At 40.7% G+C, this 24,546-nt stretch overlaps 1 protein-coding gene across 3 annotated transcripts; it reads right to left on the bottom strand.

Annotated features, from left to right (window-relative positions):
• Window positions 1–366: 366 nt before the first annotated feature.
• Window positions 367–24,254, bottom strand: LOC120723869 (putative methyltransferase NSUN7). Of its 3 annotated transcripts, XM_040015665.1 has the most exons (13): window positions 23,723–24,254; window positions 22,250–22,630; window positions 15,601–15,659; window positions 13,082–13,209; window positions 12,350–12,502; window positions 11,562–11,745; window positions 10,781–11,015; window positions 10,173–10,316; window positions 9,626–9,727; window positions 8,363–8,498; window positions 7,564–7,687; window positions 2,112–2,376; window positions 367–1,731 (listed from the first exon to the last, which is right to left on the bottom strand). In XM_040015665.1, the coding sequence occupies exons 2-13, from the start codon at window positions 22,599–22,601 to the stop codon at window positions 1,292–1,294; spliced, it is 2,322 nt and encodes a 773-aa protein (XP_039871599.1). In that variant the 5' UTR covers window positions 22,602–22,630; window positions 23,723–24,254; the 3' UTR covers window positions 367–1,291. The 3 variants fall into 3 exon arrangements, with proteins under 3 accessions (XP_039871599.1, XP_039871601.1, XP_039871600.1); XM_040015667.1 differs by lacking the exon at window positions 22,250–22,630 and having other exon boundaries at window positions 23,723–24,253; XM_040015666.1 differs by lacking the exons at window positions 22,250–22,630; window positions 23,723–24,254 and adding an exon at window positions 16,901–19,211.
• Between the last annotated feature and the right edge of the window lie 292 nt (window positions 24,255–24,546).

Below are 24,546 nucleotides of genomic sequence, written 5' to 3'. Positions count from 1 at the left end.
AAAAAGAAAAGAAAAGGCAAAAACTTACCATCTCCTTTAACGACGAATGAAGTGATTGTAATAATCGAGCATATGTAAATGATTGTATGGGGGAAGAGACAATTTAGGGTATAAAGCTTGTGGATATTAGAGTGACATAAGTTTTTGGTGACTAAAATAATGAGACAGAAGCGGAGTTTGATTTTGCATGTTTTCTTGATGGGGTTTGTTTTATCTTGATGATTTGGGAAGACAAAAAAAAGAAAAATAGATGCTATCGGCACAATTCATTTCCACTTGACCATAACTGGATTTACACACTGGCACAAAAAGAAAATAATAAAAATAATCCGGCCTTTTACCAAACATAATTAAAAGCTTGCTTTCTGCCTAATCTACAACACACAAATAAGGATTGTATTTTAACGAGTTTTAACAAATGGGTCCATCAGCAAAAGAAAGTTTTTAATGTGCTAAAAATCAGTTAAGATTGTATTTTTTTCCTGCATACATTATCGAAAAGGAATGTAACATTGCTTCTTTTCAACTTAAATTCCTCAGGAAACTTTACCACATATACCTAAAATGTACGAAGAAGCAAGAAACTCCGCTCGACTTGGCAGATGTGAAGCGTGTTCATGTTGCTGGACACCAAAAAAGATCAGATTTGTGCCATAAGCTGAGGAGAAATTCAGTAAATCCAGCCAGTGTCCTCCCACTCACAAACAAATATTCACACACAGATATGCACTTATAGCAGTAAAAAAAAAAAAAAAAAAAGAGAGAGAGAGAGTGTCAGCTGTCACTGCTGTCAAAAGTTTTTAACGGCGCTCCTTTGGCCCGGGGCCACCACCTGCACTCAGTGTGAACTCTGTGAATGCAGTCTGATCTAAATGAAAACCACACTAAACAAACTAGAGAGATGCTATAAATCATTTCATTTCTGCTCTTCACCCATCTCCACACCATGTAAATGTAAGCTGTTGTGACAATAAATGCATTACCAAAAGAAAAAAAAAAAATGTCCTTTTTAATTTTTCAGGTCAGTAGAAGTGCAGAAATATAGGCCTTCATCATGTGCTGACATTGAAATAACACGGCACAGAAATATAAATATATACAGTCTGACTGGACTTGACTAGGTTGTTCTTTATGGCACACAATGACACTTAAATTACGATAAGTAATAATGTTTAGGGTTAGACAACATTCACATGCTGTGTGTCATGAAGCAGTTCATTAACAACGCGGAACTTCTCGTGCAGGTTTTAGGCACTGCTAGCTTTATTTCATTAGACATTTGATACAAAGGCTAGCTCTTCTTTATGCTCTTCTTTGTGTTTGTGAGGTCAAAACGTGTGAGGACGGGAATTTCCTGAGCATCTTTGGAGAGACTGCCGCCGGAGCAGGAGGAAACAATCGGAGTCTGTCTCTTCCACTTGCAGCTGAGGCTGGGGCTGAATCTGGATCGGCTGTGCTGGGGTGGAAAAAAGTTGGGGAAGTGAACGGGAGGCAGGACGAAGAGCACAGGTTTCAGCACCTCCTTTTGAGGTCCACGTGAGCGGGCCGCTGGGACCGCAGGAGCGGCAGAAGAAGAAGAATAACACAGAGTGGTGGTGACAGGAGCAGTGTGTAAGCTTTTTTCTAGTTTGGAAGAGGAACAGGAGGAGCTGTTGCATTCTGGTCTGGAGTAAGAGAACGAGCTTGATGTGGTGCCCTTTGTGGCTTGCAAGCGCAGTGATTTGGGTTTTTCTAAAGGATAAAAACAATAAGATGGGACAAAAAAGGAATTTATCATTTTGAAATAAAGTGTAGGAGGCTAAGGAGAAAAGGCTGAACTCCTTCCAACCAAACTAAACATTACTACTGGTACACAACATCTATAAATCCCAGCTTGAAAAAAAAAATTACTAAATATAGATGATGCAACCAATCAGTGACACTTAATTATCCACAGCCTATTTCTTTTCTTTTTTAGAGATGTAGGCAAGCTCTGCCCTCATTTCCACATTTTATTCTAACTTAGATGTCATTAGCTTAGTTTTAATGGACACATGAGAGTGGTATCTGTCTTTTCTCTCCACTGCACATTCAGCTGACTTGAGTTATTTGACTGTTGGGTGCACACCCACCTTGTGAAGACTGCTTCATGTTAGTAAAATCCTGATGTCCACAGAGCACAGCGCTGTCACTCCTCTTGGTCTGATGATGCTTGGGCTGAATGCTGACAGAGAGCTGGGACTGGGTAGTGCGAACACTGGCTGCTTTTTTCATCCTGCTGCTGTTTTCGTGGTGTTCTTTTCTAGTAAGGTGGTTGGAGCCCAGTTTGTCCAGTATGCCTTTTGCATTTGCCCTGGCGATCACCTCGTTTGGTGCCTCTTTGACTGCTGGCTCAGGCTTTTGAGAATTGGAAGAAAAAAAAAAAAAGAATAGGGACATGAAAAATGCAGCGTTTCATGAAAATTTGTTAATGGACATTGTTCTTTTAAGTGATTAGCATGGAAGGGGAAGTGCACTGAATGGTACATTTTAACTGTATTTAATGTTTATTCAAAAAACAAATTTTTGGAGACGAGAGGAGAGAAAAAGGAGAGAGGACAGGAAAGGAAGCCACCATGTCCTTGCTGCTGGCTGCAGGGTCACCTGCTGTCTCAGCAGCAGCCCACTGCTCTCCTCAATGCCTGAATTATTCACAAGCACAGTGCACACTACAGGGACATGCAGCCTGCGTGAGTCTTTGTGTGTATTTAGTTTTTGAGTGTTTGCCTGTGCTTTAATGCAAATGCATTTAGGCGTTTGTACAAGCTGTCCATAAGTCTACATCATTTCTCTGTATGTGTGCATGCACACTGTGTCAAGGTGGGAATCTTGCACCTGTGTGACACCGCGTGCTTCGATGCACTCTAGGCAGGTAAACATGGTTCTAGAAGCACCTCAGTAATGCAGTCTTTGGTGGACGCCCTGAACTTCACTGACGTTAACTCATACAGACGGAGGGGGCGCTGAATTATTCAACAGATTCTCTCCCTCGCCTCCTTTTCTTCCCCTTCACCTCTGTAAATCTCACTTACTCCATCTCCACTAACCAACTATGCCATACTCTGTAAATCTCTCGCTTCCGTCTACTCTCTGCCAAACTCAGCTGCCACAGCAGTTCCTGGATTTGAACTCACTCTTTTGTTAACATTTACGTCCGAAATGAATCTCGTCAACAGCTTCCAAATTTATGAACAAAAAAGAAAATAAAGACAATGTTGGAGGGCATTGGATCTCCCATTAATACTGTCCAAATTAATCCGTCAGCAGCAGCAGTTTGTTTTTTTAGATAAAGGTCCACCTGTGACGTGGGTCGCTTTCTCGGGAAATTAGGCCAGAAACGCATCACTTGAATATCTTTATTGTCCCCAGCTGTTCCCGCTCATAAAGAACTTCAGTGGGCACCACTACAACAGGCAATATATGCCAGACAGCATTCAAACACTTATATAATTGCTATTTTTATGACGCTTTTCAGTGTGCCACAATAACTTTTGATTAGCTGAGTTTATTGCAGGTATGGCGAGAAGAAAAAAAAATCATGTTTGAGGCACCATTACAGCACTTTGATTATCTTTTCATTCCTATCTGTGGAGGTATAAAACATGATGGATGGTCAGAGGGAAACGGTGCGGGAGAGCTCCGTCACACCCCGTGGGGGTAAGATGGCTTAATAACCTCGCGCTGGCATCAAAAGCATGAAAGCAGATTTCATAATGTTGTGGCGGTAATGGGGAGGGGTGGTCTATATTGTGAATTATGAGGATGTGGGGAAGAACGGTCACAAACACTTGATGAGAATTGCTGATGCACCTTTACCAAAACAACCCTGAAGATCCAGTGCAACACAGCGCACCCGCAGCCAGTTGGGACAGAGTCTCTCTAAAGAGACACCTACACAAATAAACGAGGGCGAGGAAGACAGACAGAACAGGCAAAGAGAAGAAAATGAAAGTGGATTGGAGAGCAGATGCGTTTGAGGGAGAGTTTTTATTAAGCAATCAAAGCCCGTGACTAGAAACCACAAAAGAATTTGAGAGAGACAGAGTGCATCCCAATTACCATTGTTCACAGAAAAGTCCCAAAATTATCAAAACTTGCTCTCAAACACATTACAGCAACAAAACTAAATCCCTCTCTCTGCCCTTTTTTTCTTCTCCTCTGGGCTGCAAAACCCAAGATTTGACTCTTAACAACTTGCTCTCAAACTGACTTTGGCCTCTCATGTTCAGACTTATGCGTTTGTGTTCAGGCAATGTTCTCTTTCTTCACCTACGTGTCACACCTTCAGTCTAGATGCCAAGTAAACCAGGAAAAGATGCCTGCATCTGTGACCCGACATTCTCATTTCCTCTAGCACCGTGACCTCCTTCCACCCGTTCTTTTTCCCTTTCCTCAAGGGTCTCACCAAGTGCCCGTCACACACTGTGATCCTCATGTTCACCCAATCTCAGCTTCTGCTGCTTTGTCCCTGTGCACTGCCTGCCTTCTCTCCAAATATCATAACAACTCAAATGGTTCATGCTTCAGTTTCCCAGTAGTTGCTTGTTTTTGACAGACTGCAGCCAGCTCAGTGTATCTACTTCATCACAATTCCCCACACTAATAAGCTTCGCCAATTAAACTTATTTCACCGTTGTCTGTGTTTATCTATGAGAGAGCCGACTGACTCAGGGGAAGAAGAACAAGATATTTTCTCTGCAGACATAAATAAAGGATCACCCAATCTATTCTGTCTGTGCTTGTGAAAACCATACACACACACACACACACACACACACACACACAACCTCTGTCGGTACACAGCATTTTCATTTTGAAGGCTAAATAAACTGTCAGCCGGTCTTACAAAAGTCAGCAGCATGACACCCTGGTATCATACCGGCGAGGCACACAGTCAGGTCCAGGACTAATGATGGAACTTATCTGTCACTTGAAACCAGACAGCTTGCCAGTGACGGATGCTACAGTATTGTGCAAAAGTATTCAGACACCCTTTATGTCTCTATAGTTTGCTAGGAAAATGAGAAATATATGTAGAGATTGTAGGAAACTATCATTTCCTCTTTTTACTGTTCCCATTTCTCTACTGTTTCTTATATTAACCCTAAATGAGAAAACATTCATCTGTGCGTTTTAGTGGCGTATTGGGAATACAGCCAAGTATGTGTTAATACTTAGACATTTAAAGTGCATTACACGATACTGAGACAGTCATAAATGGCAGAGTGACATTTACCACACCATGCATCTCCTTTAATCATTATTGATTCATCTGTTTATCTTTTATTTTTAAACAGCTTATCATTTTAACGGTGCTGTGCAAAAGTCTTGAGCCATTCCTTGTTTCTTTATGGTTTGCTAGTAAAATTAGAAAAGGCTGCAGTAAGTAATTGAAACATGTACAAAGAAAATAGAATATATAAAAGGCAAAAATAGACATTTTTTTAACGCGCTTTAGAACCAATAATTGGGGTAGCTGTAGCACAGGAGGCAGAGCAGTACTACTAATCGAATGGTTGGCGGTTCAATCCCTGCCTGCTCCAGTCAACGTGCCAAATATCCTCAGGCAAGACACTACACTAACACCAAGTTGCTTAAGCATAGAAAAAAAAAAGTGCTTGCATGAATGGGTGATTGTGGAATGTCGGAATAATGTGCTTTGAGTGCTCAGTTAGAGCAGAAAAGCACTACATAAGAACCAGTCAATTTACCACCTTCATTCTTTCAGTCTGAGCTCTTTTAGGCAGCTTTCTTTAATTTCTTTAAGTAGTCTTAAGGTATAGTTCTCAGGCTTCTTGAAAGACATCCAAAGCGTTTCTTTGGATGTTGGTGACTTTTCTTCCCTTCGCTGTTAAAATGTGTGTGTTTGCTGAGAAATGAAGCTGTTGCCAATCAGATTCTTTCAATATGGTATTGCATAGTGGATCAAAATCTGACTTTACTTTACTGTCTTAATACTTACATCAACTTTGACAAGATCCCCAACACCACCGGGTGAAATGAAGCCCCAAATCGTGACAGAGCCTCCTGACCTTCTATGGTCATTGATTTGAACCAAAAACCATTAAGCTGCCAGATTTACTCCTCAAAAAAGTTTGACTCCTTGGAAACAAAATATAAAAGACACGACGGGTCACTCGAGACATTTACACAGTACTGTAAATGAGCTAAATTTGCCTGTACTTATCTCTTTGGCTGCACTGCCTAAAAGTAGCAGCAGCAGGGGCCTGGAGGAATTTCATTTTCACAGAGCTTAGTTATCACTGATCCCATGTAAGAAGCAAAATGTAGCTAACATTACAAAGTGTTGACTCTGCATGCGAAGACAGATGCGGCTTTTTACAGTGTGGTTGCAGCACTCAGACATCAACAAGGAAAAAGCAGCTTTGTAAGATTTCATACTGGCTTCATGAAGGAGCAATAGGAGCTGCGCTGCTCTGTGATGAGAAGTGTTTTCTGTGTACATGTACATTAACCCTTTAAGACCTACCATAGAACCAAGTCCGCCAGAGCTTATATTATATTTTTACATCTTGTAGTGCCATTTTTGGGAGCATTTCAAGTTGATATACATCAATACAACCATTATAGCCCAAATGTTAATAATATGTCTGCATTAAGTGCATAGTAATTACATAAATTGCAAAAAAGTGCAATAAACTACAAAAAAATTGAAAATCGTTTTTGTTTTTTTAACATATATTTCTAGTTAGAGAAATTTAAGAGGCTTATCCCTGAAAACTGTAAAGACAAGAAAGTTGCACAAAATAGTTTCCCACCACAGGAAATTTATTTTAAGTGTCTTCATAGTTTTATTTTTGAAATACACCAATTTCTATACACTGCAGGAAAAACGAAAATAAATATTATAATGCAAATTTGCAAAAAAGCAGCATATGCATCAAAATAAACTATTTCCAGCAGTGCAATATGAGTCCTAAGCATCCCAGAAATGACACAGAAAGTCATAAAGTCAAACATAACTTTTAAAAACACCAGTATAGGCTCATAAGGCCCTGATGGTAAAAAACTACATTTCCGCAAAATGACGTCACTTCCGGTTTCGGGCAGGTCATGGCGGACATGCGATAGTTCGCGCTGATGGACGTAGGAAGTGTTACAAACAGCTGATCGGATCGGCAAAGCGTGTTTCTGGAATATTATGTTTTTGTTGCTGCAAGTGCTTTTTATGCAGTTTTTGCAAAGCTATATGTGGAAGGAAACCGTGACCTAGGACAAGCTGATGGCATAAAATGTAAGTACAACTCCTCCGGTTTCATATGCAAAAAAAATTATTGCGCTAGCTTACGTGGTTGCAGTGCTATCGTGATTTTAAAATAGTTACGCAAAATGGAGCGTGTCTACTCCGACCGGCTTTAAATGGTTAATTTTGTGTGGTCACAACTCTCCTTAACACATTATTAAAACTGAGGTCCTGTTGTACATCAGTATATTCTCAGGATAAATAAAGTAGTTACTAACAAGGGTGCGTATATTGTGGCTTATTAGAGAATTCCTTTGCTCATCTGCTAAAGTGATGCTTACCACTCTGGTAAGAACAGCCAGAAAGGAGCCATTGGTGTGCTCTGTTGGCTCCAGCATGAAGAAACTGTCTGTTTCATCCATGGCCTTTGGATACTCAGAGGACATGAAAGGGGAAGGGCTTGGCCTGAATGAAACACACACACATACGCAGCAAAACAGGAAAATACAGTTTAAAAAACATAACCAGTGACATTAAGAAAACACATTGGAATAACAGCTGAAGATATTTTTTTTCTGATTACTGACATACACATTTTATAATTATAATTTTTTATTACTTTGTTATTTGAAATCCACAAACATTGCACACAGGAGTAGATGTCTGGGTAAAACCAGTATGATCCCTACCAGAAATACTACCTTTGTTTTATTTACGCTAGCCTAAGGCACTGCCAGCACACCAGGCCAGCTTGCTGCAGAGAGGATTCAGCCTTGATGCATTCAAGTCAACAGGACTGAAAAACTTCAACCAGACTTTAGCTCTTAACCCCACAAACAAAGAAAAGAATCCTGGAAAAAAAAAAAAAGCAGGAAGGCGAGCTGACTGAAAATCGTTTCTTCCGTGGCCTTTACACAGCATTTAAAGACATGAAATGGCACCTTTGATTATATTTTCACCGAATTTCCTTCTGTTCCTGTCTGAGGTGTGCTGAGGCTTTGACAGAAGCCTGTCTAAAGGTAAGCAGACAAACAACTTGCAAAGCTGACAGACAGACAGACAGCAATGCAAACAGACAAAGAAAGGCAATGATGGAGACAGAAGCAGAAAGCACACCGGGGTGCAGAGAGTGAGGCTGACCTGAACTTTGCTTGTTTTGGTTCCCCCTCCTGGTCTGCACGGGCCTGGGCTTGCTGCAACGCTTTTCTAACCACGTCCGCATTTTCCTCTGGGTATGACGAGCATGTGGAGTACACTACTGCCAAAACTTTGGGGACTATACACAAAAACACACACATTTAGTTAAAAAGTGTCCCTTCATCCCTATTTACAACAATTACATTTGATTATTCAAGCTGAGCCGTCCTCCTCATCAACTGCTCGCTTTGAAGAAATTGTGCTCTTGAATATTAATTTCTTCGCGCTGTTTATGCATGTACATTGCTCATTTTATTTAACTGCGACTGGCTTGAAGATTTGTTTGGCTGCTGGCAGTCCGACTCCCTTCATTTGAGCTTTGATTTCTTTCTTGCTCGCTAATTATTGCCAGACAGAAATAATTAACACTCGGCTGATAAAGAAGCAAACCTGCTCAGATGTGGCAAATCCAATCAAATGTGAAATATAACTTGGAGAGAGGTGAAACGGAGACAAAAAGATTAGAACCAGGCCAAAATGTCATTCAGGTGTCCTGCAATTAGATGCTTCACAACAGACACAAAAGGCTTTGGAGGTGTGAGAGACGCTGAAATGAGACCATCGACACAACTGAACCACGGCACTCGATACATACCCGCCATTAATTACTAGTCCTATTAGAAAGCATCTACACTGGCAAAACCACAGACAAGGGCTGATCAATAGCTGCTTAATTAGAGAAGCTAGTTTACATTTCCCCCAACCTACAGACTCCACCTGCTCAATGAACACATCCCAGAGCAGAGACAGAAGGATCCCCTGAACAAAACAAGATGGATTGAAGCTAATGAGCATAACTCGCTGATACAGACTGCTGAACAGAGGAAAATGCAGCGTATAAATATATACAGTAGAATACAACTGAGCAAAAACACACTGACAGCAGATTAAAAGAGTAGCATCGGCATAAAACAGAATACGTCTATCACGATCACCTCTAGACAATTTATACAACACAAAGCGGGACACCGAAACACTTTGAAATATGCAAAGACTGCTGCAGAAGACAGTGAATGACCAGCACAGTGTAACATTAGGGTCCTTAATTAAAACTCAGAGAATCTCCAAGGAACACCACAGACTTCAGCCTAATGGCATAGGAGATTAGATAATTAGGAAGTGTAAGCAACATCGTGTCAGAGAGGCTGCATGCTTGAAACTCAGATTATGTGGTGCGCGCACGAGAGCAGGTGGTTGTACGCTCACACATCAAGGCATGATCAATATCCTTCCTCTGCTGTGCTGCCAGGGATTCCAGTTTGCTTTGGGCTATGGAGCCTTGGGACAGGTCCTGCAGCAGGTCTGTGTCTGAAAAAACAAAGAAGAGAAGAGAATAATCTTTACTTTATTAACTGTCTTCGAGTGGGTATAAAAGCATCTTGAAGTAAGTATGTTATCCGCTCGTTGTTATGCCACAAAGAAAGACTTCCATCAGATATTTGTTCAGGGTGAAAATGTTCAATTTTTAATATTAAGGCTAGTTTAGAGCTTTTTCACTAGAAGCTGTTGCATAAAAACGTTAAGGACATGCTTTTGTTTTTTACTTTTTATGAATGCAACTGCAACAACTGCACAGGATAAGCAATAGCAATAATTTGCATTTAAACAATGTAAGCTTGATATATCACATCCTACAGTATATCCAGTGTGCACAACATCTTGATTTGTGCACATTAACCAACTGTATGTTCCCAGGTCTATATCAGTATAGTAAATAAGCCCACAGTGTATGGCTCAGTGCTTAAATCGTTACCTCCATTTTCTTGTAGTATGAAATCAACTGGGTTGCTAACTGCAGACACAGAACACTTGGGGGTCAACAGGATAACGCGCACTCTTTGAAGTCGCTTGTCACCGGTGTGCAAAGATTGGAATTCCTCCAGTATCAGTCTCACATCTGAGCGCCAGACACAGACAGTATAATGATAACCAGCACCAGGCATGCACATGTTCTCCGTGCTTAAATCCATGATGTCCCACTATATTTCTTTATAGAAAAATTCTGTGCCTGAAGGCGTCGTTTGCAATCATAAAAATGTCAACTTTGTTCCTTCCCCTTTTTTATTTCTCTAATGACTAGCTGAGGTGGCAGCCACTATCAGCAAAATAACCTGGTTTAAAGCACACTGAGTTTATATGAGTCCCTAGGATTTTTGTTGACAGCAACATCCATTTTTCTCACTAGAACTCGCCCAGTCTTTGTTGGTCTATATCAAGTTTTCACTTCATTTAAAGACAAAGACAGTTAACAGCCTGGTGCTTTCTTTTGTTCCATCTTCTTCTGTCATCTCTTTTGTCCCCAACACAAACACAAACCGATACTGACAGCCCACTCAAGGACATACATCTGTTTTCTCTTACTGTTGCAGCCCATTGCAGAGACAGTGAGCTCCAGCTCCTCCCTTTGAGCATCTGTGCAGTTGTTGACACAAACGTAGACGCTGGGCCAATTGATGCTGTTGGCTTTATACTTTTCTGCAATTAGGGCAGCAGTGTGGGAGACAGTGAGGCCGGAGAAGGAGCCCACCATGAGAACATCTCCTTCCTCGTGTAGCAGGGAGCACACAGCATTTGGGCCCAAGCTGCATGACTTATCCTACAGGCACAGGGAGTGGAAGTATTAGTTTGTTGCAGCAATGCTATGAGGCAAACCAAGGAGGAGAAAAAGCAGAAAAACGGAAAATGGAAAGAGTGATGGAGAGTCAGTGAACAAATATAAAGGAGAGATGATTAATTAGGGAGAGGCAGTGAATATTTGATTGAATCTGGCCACAAAAATCTGATTTACTTGTGTTGTAGTGCTGCGTACTGTTCACAGTTTATGTGGCAGCTTGACTTTTATGAAGCAGAAATTAAATGATTAAACTGTCCAATCCTCCCAAACAGGATAATTCTTTATGACTCAAAGTGAAGCACAGTCATATGAGTGGAAGTGATGTGAAATATTTGTATCTGGGCAAACTAATCTTTCTTGGCATAAGCGATTTCAGTCTTACAATCAATTTGAGAAAGTCCATTATCAAAGTGAAATCATAAATATCACAGAAGACTGATGGAGCTAAAGAGATTCCACAGCTATATTAGAGTATTCAGAGAGGAGGCTGATATTGTCAGAAACCTCGTCTCTCAGTGCACCTAGTACCTGGATGATGAGTTTGTGATCGCTGAGCAGCTTGGTGGAGTACAGCTGAGCTTTCAGCTGTGCAGGGAAGACCAGTATATCCCCACAGTGGGGATCCTGGCAGAAGGTCTGGCCCTCCAACTGCCCAATCGATTTGACCTGAGAGAAACCTGCGCTCTTCAGGACACTCTGGATCTCATCAAGACTGGAAGTAAAAGAGGAGAGGAGCGATAAGGCGAAAAGGTCAGAGGTAGCAGAAAGAGGAAGGCTCTCTCCTCTCCTTATCATTATCTCTCATTATTCGATAATAATAGTGTTAGAGTGTCAGAGTTGCTATTTGGCCTTTTAAGAGTCTTTAATAGTAATATGGTCTATAAAAGCCATTAAGACACACACATTCATACATACACATACAAACACGTGCACATGTACATACACACCATTAGTCCCAACAGGTGACCTTTACAGTCCCAGAGCTCACTGAGGGTTGCTGCTGATTGAATCTGTCTACAGCAGCAGGATTTACACCTAACTGAATCAGGCTGTCAGGCCCAGGCAAGAACACACATTAGCGCGCGCACACACACAGCGTGTAGGGCGAGCATTTAATTGGATGTCAGCCGGGTACCTGGCCCATAAAACACTGGATAGCACCCAAAGTTAAAGGTCTGTGTAAATGCAGGTGCGTGTGGACACATCCTGGGTATGCTTACAGTGCACGTCTGTGTTTATGTACAGGTGTAAATGTATAAGTGTGTGCTATCTGCTTCTGGGAAGGTGAGCGTGTACTCTCAGCATGCTCAGCTGACCTGCTCTTCAGCGTGTTGACCCATGCGTAAAGTGGAAGGTTGCTCGACCTCTGCTGCTTCTTCTTCACACTCTCTGGCAGGATACACTCAATGGACAAGAGATCATGTTTGATCCTGCAGCGGGCCAGAGAGGCAGCCAGTTTGGTTTTAAACCTGCACACAAGACAAACAAAAAAAAAAAAACACTAGGGGCATCCTTGTGATGACAGCACACAGGCCAGATTTCTCTTTGAACTTTGAACATTTTTTATGTTTATCCACCAGATACAAATACATTACAGATTAAAAAAAAGAATGTGTGAATGGTAACCAGTGAGCTCTTGGCTTCCTTTCTTCTGACTCCCCTTGCTCAGTACTCATGGGTTGGACTACTTCCATCTGCCAAATTGACCTTTTGTTTTATCTCTGGAAAGTTTTGTCACTGTGTTTTGCACAGCTGCAGAGCTATCATGGTTTGTTTGGGGTTTGTTTTACAAAATCTCTCTGAAGACAATGAAACAGATTTAAAAAAAAAAAAAACAAAAAAAACAAAACAGAACAAATACAGAAACACGTGATGACAAACCCACACACAGGCAGATGTACATGAAGACAATACCAGCCAGGCTGTGTAGATTTTAAATACTTCATCTAAAATTCCTCATGTTTTATTGTGTCTGTCTTTTAATAATTTCACCCGCAGTGATTTCAGCTTTTTTGTGCTTTTGTTTTTTGCTTTGTTTTTTTCCTCACCTGAGGAGGTAGTCCTCCACATGTCTAACTTCCTGTACGATCTCGTCCACCTTGCATTCCCGAGGGAGGAACTTCCTGTTCTGGAAGTCATAGAGCATGACGGCAACAAGGCTCATCTGTTCGTCTGGCTAGAGTGTAAGAGCAAAAGGCACCACGTTTCATTTAAAAGCAAGAACAAGAGCAGAGGCCTAATAGAAATATTTCTTATTTTAATAACTTGAGGAACAACCTTGTTTTTATTCAGTGGTAACGGCTCAAAAGTCAGCATATGTTGCACGTCCAGAATTTACACCTGCATCTGTGTAGTTCAGTGGTTTTTAAATGGCCCTATTTCGGCTACATAATGAGGAGAACTGTGGACTGATACTATTTATCTGTATTGATTCAGTGACTGAACTGTTTCTCATTTACACAATTGACACACACACACAGTAGCTCAAGGATGTCCTGCCATGACCCAACGTTTGGTACTTAATTAAAACTAGGAGGAAGTCTGAGTTATGTTTCCACCACTCCCCTACAATTATCGCTCTCCCTTAAACTCACTATCTTCCTCTCTCCACTTCTTTCCATATCCCTGTCCTTTCCTCTCTCTAACCCCACCTTTCTCCCCCTGAGGGTGGGAGGGCACCAGCCGCATTAGTGGCAGATGGTGCTCCATTGCAGAAACAGCTTGCCACATCCTCACAACTGGGCTAATGGGCAGAGAAGTTAGAACGCTACAAAGGTTTCTGTTTTAGGGGAGGAATTAGGTTGTCCTTATTATTCGGTACAGAGGCCTTTAATTTCTTTTTTTTCTTTTCTTTTTTTGAAAGGTCGATTTCTGAGACAGGTTGTGGCGCTTTGCTTTTTAGCTCACTCGACTTCCCTCATTACCTCAAATTCCACTTGTCCTTCACCAAGGTTAAACACTTGGGTGTGGGAAAATTCCCAGTCACTAAGCTTGCCTGGAAACAGTGTCCCGTGGTGGGAAACAGTAAACATGTCAGCTCTGCTTAGCAACTCTTATCCCAGTCTCTTGAGACTGTCTTCATCTCACTCTGTTTAATTTCAGGGCTAATTTCAATTCAGTAGTGTATTACTGATATAACACAACTGAACAAACTATAGATGAAATATCCCGAATGCATGTACTACATTATCTGTGATTAAAGTTTCATATGCTTCATTTTACACGTGGATTGGAACTCTGTCATGTCAAATGCTTTCTACCTTCTCTGTCTTCCTGACTAGAATTTATTCAGGTTACTTCCATCCTCTGTGGGATTTAGGATTCATTTTCCTCCTCCATTGTGATCAAATGTGCTTTAGGCTCAAAGCCTATGTATACCCTCATTTTTCCGTTCTACTTTTTTTTTTTTCTTCCCTATCCAATACCCTCATGTACCCCCTTTTTTACATGCAGTCTATTCGCTCTCATTCACCTCTTTCTCCCGTCTCTATTTCTCTACCAAGGTTGAACTTTATAGATGCCAGGAGTGTAAAAGAAGGTGAGAGTGAGCTCTAAAGACTGTCTCATTGTGTCTGGGCTTTATTGTCTAGCTAGAGAAATGCAGAGTAACGACCTGCCACTATCCCGTAGGGAGAGCCATTCATTTCACCCAGGGCCATATTTCACAAGGCTACGATGCAAGTGTACATCTGTGTGCCTGTGGGGATTACACTGCAAACACATATATTCATGTGTATTAATGTGCCCGGGTATGCTTAGGCCCTCGCTGAAATAGACACTGGCTATCTTCGATCTGTAAACTCTATGACAGCTCTGTTTTCTGTTTGCACATTCACCGCCACTCGCTTTCATTTCGCGTCTCTTTCACCTGCTTCACCAGCCACGCAGTCGCTCTGTATTCTGCCCATGTTTTATCACCATCCAGAACGTCGGAGAAAACAGCTTAAGCAGCCCTCCTCTTTGCTCAGAATCTTTTATGTGGTGTGTTAAAAGTAGGGCAAAAGTACATGCCAGCCTCCTCCAGAGGATACCTCTTCATTTAAGAAGGCTGTAGGTTCACGGCTGTGCTACAAAGCTTTCTTTTACGAGTACACAGCATCATAACAAAATAAAAATTGGTTAGAGGACAGATACAGCATACACACTGTGCAGAATACACTCAGATGGTACATACAAACTCACTGCCCCTGGGTTGTTTTGATTTCATCGCTAATTAATGGGGTGTAATAAAGGATAATACACAGCCAGATATGTTCTGCCACATAGTAACGTTTAGATGTTTTTTACTCCAAAGGGAGACATTGTCATTGATTAGAGGAGGGAATATGAACAAAACGAGGCGCTTTGTGAGTTGGTGAGAGGAGCATGTCAGTGCAATAAATCAATATTACTGTTACTGATTATAACATCAGAGAGAATAGAACAAACAATATGTGGAGTGTAAACAGCAAGACATGAACACTGGAGAGTGTTTGTGGAAGCACTAAGGTAAACAAAACTATACACAGAGGGATAACAAGGTAAACTGAGAAATTACGGACATATAAAATTATATGAAATGATTTACCATTGGTTGAGTAAGATAACAGCAGCTGTCAATCATCATGTCCTCCAGCAGTTCTTGATCTGCACAGGAATAATAAAACAAGGTTAAAAGGATAGAAATGTAATAACAGAGATTTCAATAACTAATTGTGAGTGAGTAACGATGATGCATATTAATGCATCTTTTATATCAATGTCTAATTATCCCTCGAAACCAATCCCGACTCCTCCATTTGGAGGAGGAGACAAAGGCACAATAAATTACTCCTATCCATTAATGAATCCACATCTAATGATAAAAACATGAAAACACACAAAAAAAGAGCTAAAGGAGATGAAGACAAAGAACAAAAGAGTCTCCTAGAGGCACCCCGAATGATAGCAATTTAATTTCAAAAGATAATTCAATTAGATCGGGGGTTTAATTTCCCGTGATTAAATGCTTATTTGGTGTTTAATTAGACCTAATCTGATTCTTCATTTGGTTCTTTTCTTTCACTTAGTGTGTCTTTGCTATGAGAGCCCATTTAATTGGAGGAATAATGACACCAATGGCATATAAAATAATGAAAAGGTCAGATCGAGACATAATCAGTGAAGCCAAACATAGAGCGCGAGCGTGTTTTTCATACCAGGCTAGTATGTGCCAGTATGATTCAATTTTCCATTTTATTCACACCATTAATTAACCCTCAAGTAACCAAGTAATTTATGATCCCAAGTATATCTAACCATATGCACGTCATTATGATATTTTTAGTCTAATTCTCCTAGAACGTTTTTACCAAGGATAACACAAGGTAGTGTGGGAACATTTATGACCTTGGATATATTTTTTTCCCATAACACTACTTTTGCTCACTTTTGCTTTTATAGTAATTATTCCTTAATGAGGCATCTCATTTTGACTGCACGATCTCTGATTATATTTAATTTTTAACAGGAATAAGAAAGGATTTAAAAAAAAAATCCATCCTGATTATGGGGATGCTGTAATTTGTTGTATACAGAGTATTACAGAGGTACCTGCTCATCTATACTTTGCTGTCCTATAAAAATTATTTGCACACCGCTATGGTGCAATCAATAACTTAATTCTGTCATTTTAGTCCAGGGAAACTCTTCTTGACCTTCTTTATGAAAAAGGTGACAGAAGTCTGAAAGGGCTGACTTTAAACTGCTAAAAGATATCTTTCCTCGGTTTATAGTGGTTTTCCACCCCCATACCCACGCTATCGTATCATAAAAGCAGCAACTGCCCCACTAACCAACAGGATTCTTTCTCTTAAAATATACATAAAAACAAACAGGCTTATCCTTACCATTCCCATCTGTGAACAGCAGGCTCTCCTTTTCGATATGCATGAGATGGAGAGACAGGAACACTTGCCCGTCTATCATGTTAGGATTAAAGAACCGCTGCTTCCAAAGTTTCTCTGCAGGTAGCGTTTGCTCTCTGCACAGTGAGTGAATGGGGCAAAAGGATCATTTCTCTAATATGAATGCGCATCTAGTGAAGAAACAGACAACTGCGAAAGCTGTCAATAAGATGCATGTGTTTCTTCAAGTGTGAAACCACAGTTTTGAAATTTTGTCTGTCACAAGGGTGGTTTGCCTTTTGGTTGATTCCTATTCCTAACAGACACACCTCTAAGACTGCAAATAGGATCTAAAACCAGACCCTATCCACCGAGACACCACGGAAACCACATACTGCTGTTAACTTATCGCAACATCACAAATTCACACTGGGCACCCCTATACAGTGTAGGGCAAGGCAAGCATCTGCATGCAGGTACACACACACACACACACATACAGGCGGCTACACAAACAACTGTTTTCACATGATAGAGCTTATCTTTAATTGAGGAAACAGAACTCTACAACATCAGCAGTGGTGTAATTTACTGCAGATGCAGGTGAATAAGGTTTAGAATTGTCCCCATTACTGCAGAAGTCCTTAAAGACAATCTCTTAAGAGATAACCGCTCACTGTACACTGCAAAACAGATCTCTAAAGAGGCCATGACGCCTCATTCTGCAGAGGTCATGGTCTTTAACATGCTATAAATCACACACTGCAATTTGAGCAAAACACAGAGGGAATTCTGCTATAAATCACTTACAGGAGACATCTTTGCACAGCAGACGCCACGCTGGGTTTTTACCTGGGGGATGATGCAAACTCTTTTAAGTCTGACAAGCAACAGTCGCTTGAAATGAGTCTAACAAAAAAAAAATTAAATAAATTATGATGCATCCTCAATCAGCAGGAGGCACTGTAGGATGCAGAACTGAGGTTATGTGTCGTGTGGCTTCCATCCAGGTGTTACACAATGAGCAGTGACTGATGGTGCCTGTAGTCAAACAAATGCTCAGCACAAGAGCCAGACCTGAATGGCGTCTCTTTTTCCTCTTCAGCAGGTCTTTGTCTCACAGTGTTCTGCATCAGTACACCCAATTGCACATTAATCTAACATTGGAACAGCCATTGAAGGTACCTGCAGTAAGTTATACATTCACCTTTGGGCTAAATGCTCAATCTATCTTACGTATTATGCATCTTGACAATTTAATATTTGCTGAGGCATAGTGGTAATAACTGCCCTGATTGTGGTCAAGGACAAAAAAAAATAAAAGACAAATCTTTCTCTCTTTGTCTCATACTCCAAGTCCAGCATAGCACACAGAGTGGCCCTTTCTCATTGCACAGAGAGAAGAGCAGCCTCAGTCATTTGACAGCCTGGCAGCCCAGTTGGCCAGTGGACAATGAGACAGAAATACTCAGAGGAGCCAGTAGAAAGAGGCAAAAAAAGAGGAGGAGGGAGGGCTTTTATGGCTACTGACAAGGTCAAATGAATTTCTACCACATTCCCACAAAAATTACTTTACACAGCTTAACACGAGCGTATTCCTCAAGCAATGACAGCACACTGCATGACCACTGAATAAGATATGAAACCTTGAAAACATAACCTGCCTTTAGGTCACTGATCTAGCAGAGCTACACTGGAAAATTGTTTTTTTAAGAGACAAAATAAGGCACAGAAGAAGAAAAGAGTGAGAATGAAGTGTAAGAGAAGGAGAAGATGTGGAGAAAATCCCAACAGCTTTGTCTTTTGTTTATGAAATGGCAATTCTCCACCAGGGTAAAGATCAACCTCAACACCAACCCCATAACATTTAGCATTGCTCGACACTCCTCACAACACCCCGAAAGGGAGTGTCTGTGTCTTCCGCCACCGACATGGAGTTCACTGAACCTTTTGTTTAGAACAGATAAGAGTTATAATCACAAAGATCAATACCAGTTCATACTCACTGACATTTTGCTCTGTGTGCTTTTCGCTGGTGAAGCGCTTCTTCTTTAGGTTAACATCTGACCTTTGTTCAGTTTTGGATCAGTCATTGAATGTCCCTACAAGATGCATGTGTGTTGTCGTGACTCCCAGCATCCTAGTGCTGCGTGTCAGGAGAAAATCAAATTCTGCACGAAAAGCTGGCGTGTTTGCAGGAGGAAGAAGAAAAACTAAGACGCTTCGAGGGTGTGTCGCTTCATCTACACAGCAAACGTCACAAAAATACAAACACGAATCCAAAACACATACATGATTAAGTATGCTCAATGTCTCTGCATAAAAACAGTCATATCCAGTGGCAAAAAGTCTTTGTCAGCCACCGAATCCCCAAAACACATACATGTGAGAGACAGAATGTGAAAAGAATATGAGGATTGAAAGATTATTCATTAGGGTGGAAAATAAGTATTTGGTCACCTCAAACAAGGAAATCTCTGGCTTCACAGACCGTAACGTCTTCTGAAGCCGTTTCTGCCCCCATCGTACCTGTATGAATGCACCTGTTTGAACTATCACTGTAAAAGACACCTGTCCACAGCCTCAAACAGTCAGACTCCAAACGCCGCCATGGCCAAGACCAAAGAGCTTTCGAAGGACACCAGGAAAAGTATTGTAGACCTGCACCAGACTGGGAAGAGTGAATCTACAATAGGCAAGCAGAGCTTGGTGTGAAAAAAATCAACTGTGGGAGCAATCATCAGAAAATGGAAGACATACAAGACCACTGATAACCTCCCTCGATCTGGGGCTCCACGCAAGATCTCATCCCGTGGGGTCAAAATGATCATGAGAACGGTGAGCAAAGATCCCAGAACCACACGGGGAGACCTGGTGAATGACCTGCAGAGAGGTGGGACCAAAGTAACAAAGGTCACCATCAGTAACACACTACAACGGCAGGGAATCAAATCCCGCAGTGCCAGACGTGTTCCGCTGCTGAAGCCAGTGCATGTCCAGGCCCGTCTGAAGTTTGCCAGAGAGCACATGGATGATACAGCAGAGGATTGGGAGAATGTCATGTGGTCAGATGAAACCAAAGTAGAACTTTTTGGTATAAACTCAACTCGTCGTGTTTGGAGGAAGAAGAATACTGAGTTGCATCCCAAGAACACCATACCTACTGTGAAGCATGGGGGTGGAAACATCATGCTAAGGGGATGTTTTTCTGCCAAGGGGACAGGACGACTGATCCGTGTTAAGGACAGAATGAATGGGGCCATGTATCGTGAGATTTTGAGCCAAAACCTCCTTCCATCAGTGAGAACTTTGAAGATTGAAACGAGGCTGGGTCTTCCAACATGACAATGATCCAAAACACACCGCCCGGGCAACAAAGGAGTGGCTCCGTAAGAAGCATTTGAAAGTCCTGGAGTGGCCTAGCCAGTCTCCAGACCTCAACCCCATAGAAAATCTGTGGCGGGGGTTGAAAGTCCATGTTGCTCGGCGACAGCCCCAAAACATCACTGCTCTCGAGAAGATCTGCATGGAGGAATGGGCCAAAATACCAGCTACTGTGTGTGCAAACCTGGTAAAGACCTATAGTAAACGTTTGACCTCTGTTATTGCCAACAAAGGTTATGTTTACAAAGTATTGAGTTGTATTTTTGTTATTGACCAAATACTTATTTTCCACCCTGATTTACGAATAAATTCTTTACAAATCCTACCATGTGGATTCATGGATTTTTTTTTCACATTCTGTCTCACAAACGTCACAAAAATACAAACACGAATCCAAAACACATACATGATTAAAGTATGTCACTAGCAATGTCTCTGCAACACAAAATAGTCATATATATATATATACATACACACCTACTGTAAAAATGACTTGATCTATCTCAAGTACTCAACACAAGGAGGTGAGGCTCCACAGCTTCTTTAAATGATCTTACCTTGTCTAGTCCAAACTTATAACAGTATTTATCTTTAAAATAATAAGAAAGGAGTGATAAAAAAAAAACAAGTAAAATGTGGAGTAAATTGTGGAGAAGTCTTGAGCCACCCTTCCTTTCTTTAAATTTTGTTACTAGTTACTAGTTGCTAGTTTCTCTTCTATTATCCTTAGCAATCTTCCTAGTTTCACCTGGTAATGCAAGCAGGCTATGATGACCTAGAGCTACAAATCTAATATAAGTTACTCAAATGAGGTGCTGGAGCTGGTGATGATGGATATTTTTGAGGTGATCTGCATTAACTGTTTAACATGTATGTCTGACATTCATCCAGATTCAGTGGACACACAGCGAGAAGATGAAAAAAATCATCCATGGCTATGGGGGTGTTCTAGCAACCTGACCTCGGCATCCACTGAAAACACGTTAAATCGATTCCAGCCGGCTTCCTGCCCTGGCTGTTGGCTCGCCTCCTCTGCATTATTGCCATGGTGATTACACACCCTGTGACTTCGGTCACCCAGACCTCACCCTAGTCCCAGCAAACAGATTAAGGGACAAATTGATTTGTAGCATGACGCAGAATTCCCCCATGACCACTCGAGCATTTTTTTCCCCCTCTTCTACTCGCCCTTCATCAGTCTATCTATATGCAATTCTACCTGTCAATTAACTTGCCCAAAGCTGTTTGTTTGCCAGAAATCAAATCAATTTTTCTTGCAATTTCTAGAAAGAGAAATGATTCAAAATGAGAGCTGATGAAAACGTTTCCTGATGTCGCTTCACATTTACCCAAACCACAGACCATTACCAAGAGGTATAAATCAAAAATTAGGAATCGCTTTAATCTGTCGGTTTGTTGTTTGTTTGTTTTTTAACACTTTTAAGTCGAGGGTCAGCACAGCTTCACAGGCCCAGAGAAGATGTAGTCTTGGTATTTTGTTATTGACTTTTATGACTTTTAATACTATATCAAAGGACAATCTCAGTTTCTTAATCATAAAAAATTGTATGCTTTGTGCTGCACTTGAGGTAACAGACTGGTTATCCACCCACAGCAAACAGTGACTTATTTTATTAATGGTTAAATGAGACTTTAATTGTTTCAGGCCCTTAAACGACTCATCCCATGATCTCAATTAGACTGCCACGTTAGGATCTAATACCAGTCAGATTCTAACAATCAGATGCTAGAAAGTAATGTTTATTAAGACATTTTCCCTTCTGTAGTGTTGTGAAAGATCATCTCAAGGCAAAAACAAACTAAACAAACTATGAACAGAAACATCAGCTGCTCCTCATATGAGGTTGTTGATTTATGTTTATATGGCAGGCGGGCAGAGAAAGGCAAAAAAAGGAATAATAAAGGTTCGACAAATAACCCTGAGCTAACAGTTAATTGCCAACTTACATTTTAGTGTGCTGAAGGCCAACTCATAAGCTGCACGATGCATCTCCTCATCTTTGACTTCAGATAACCGGAGTCCTCTTTCTTTGCCATAACTCACTAACCGTTGTGCAGCGGGCTTTTCCAGATGGTTATTCTGATAGATTACTGATGCCAGCAGGTAAACTCTGTCTGGGAAGCCCTGCCAGCTTTGGATGGCTATGTGGAGCTGTGGAGGAGCTGCAGAGGTGTCACTTTCAGCTTCATCATCCAGCTGGATCAGGTCTTTGCTGCTTGCGATGTGAGAAACAGACTTTTGTGTCTTGTCTGTGAAAGGGCACCTGTGACGCCCTTTGGCATTTTTTTTTTTCACCATCTTCTAAGGTCAGGTTTTCTCTTGCACACCTGAAAGCATGCCGTGCAGAGTTATCATAGTTTCTTTTTTTAAAATTAGCATTTATTTTTAGTTGCTTTTGTTTCTGATTTATTCAAGTTTCCAGTTGCTTCCAGAGATTCATTTTAAGGTGTTATATTTAGAAGCTAAAGCTAACTATAATGACTTTTTCACCCCTGATTTTAGTTTTTTTTATTTTAGTTATTCTTCACTATAAAAAACATCATGCCATATGCTCCCATCAGGAAGATACTCCTGCGTACCAGCGGCCAATACAGAAAGATTTCTGAGGAGCTTTTACCCTCAGGCAATTAGACTTACCTACCCTACTCAAATACTCACTCTTGGACTATGGTTATATTAGTTATTATAAGAAAATAGACACAAATAGAAAAGTCTTTATGCAAAGCTGGACTCTCTTAATATTAAAGTTAAACAATGCACTGAAAATTTTAAACTTGAAGCTCAGAGATTTTCTGATTTGGGGCAATATAAACATAATGGACTCGACTTTACCTTAAAAAGGCGATTTTACTTTGTACATATGATGGTTAATTAAGTGAAACAGGATATCTGTAAATAAAAGCCACAATACAGCCAGAATAAAAGACATGATTAAACTAAAGATTTATTAACATGATCTCACAAGTGTATCAATTAAAACTTTTTTCCCTGATGACATTACGTTTAGTTGAATTTAATAGTTAAACACCACATTTTGCAGTGTAAGAAGGCAACATTAAATTCCAAATGCAAAGTTTGTAAGCCAATACAAACACATTTATTAATTTATTTTATTAAGTAACAATAATAATGTATAGAATATATAAATACCTATAATAGTTTCAGTTAGCCTTAAAAAGAGAAACGTTTTAACCAGTTTAAATAAAAATATTACAGATTAGATTATCAATAAAATGACCCTAAATGAACCAATAAATAATATGGAGTAATTGTTATCATGTTTCACCGTTGCTTACAATTTTCAAAACACGTGTGCAATTGCTATGTATGTTTCGCCATTTACCACAGCAGTGATTTAACAAAGCAGACCTCACTTTCTGTAGTAGCAGAGCTGGAAAATTCGTGTTGTTATTCGTTACCTTGTGAGAAGACCTCCCGTTATCCGAGATTCTCCGTATTTTCCTGCGCAGGTAGCTTAACGGTAGTGGCGCTGCTGCTAGCTGCTCAGCAAGTTTTAATTGCCAACTCCCCGCTACACACACACACACACAAACCCTGACCCCTTACCAAGCAGTAACAGGGGTTTCCTCGGGTTTTACTGCTAGCCCCCCGGCAGCCTTGAATGGGTAATTTATAAAAATGCTCCACTTACAAACAAACTTTCTAAACGTCAACATTAAGGTGCAGCTTCGGGTTAGCTTGCTTCCGTCACCAGGGCAACAGCATGCTAATTTTAATGCCCCGTTCTTCACGGATCAAGAGTCTCCTTAACGCTGGATGCCCTCCATCTATCTGGAGCATATGGGCTTGTTAAAATTTTACAGGGCATTATGTCAGAAAACCGCTAACAATATTAGATCGCTTGCAGATGGCACGCAGCTGTTGTTTCATCCAAGGGAAGTTAATAGAAAAGCAGTGGCGTAAATAAAAAAAACTTGGTTCCTTTGCCCCCTGGGGAGGTGGGGGGGGACTTTCTGCCACCTTCAATTTCTCTCTGTGCTGCCCTGCATTTAAGTCTTAATACTTAATAACTCATATGATGTTTTTTTTGTATACTTTTGTATAAGCTGGACCTTTTTTTTTTTTTTTTTTTTTTTTTTTGAAGTTTTTCTTTGTACGTAACTGCTTTTTTGTTTCTGTTCATGTTCAGTCCAGTCCTGTTCTTTTTGCTTGTTTGTTACGCTACTTAACACAGACTCATTCAAGCACAAAAAGACACTCAAATCAAGTGTTGTGTCTACAC

The sequence above is a fragment of the Simochromis diagramma genome, unplaced genomic scaffold (assembly GCF_900408965.1).
Source record: "Simochromis diagramma unplaced genomic scaffold, fSimDia1.1 OVJJ01000685.1, whole genome shotgun sequence".
Taxonomy (NCBI): domain Eukaryota; kingdom Metazoa; phylum Chordata; class Actinopteri; order Cichliformes; family Cichlidae; genus Simochromis; species Simochromis diagramma.
The sequence above is the reverse complement of the archived record's forward strand: the minus strand, read 5'-3'. Positions and strand labels throughout refer to the sequence as shown.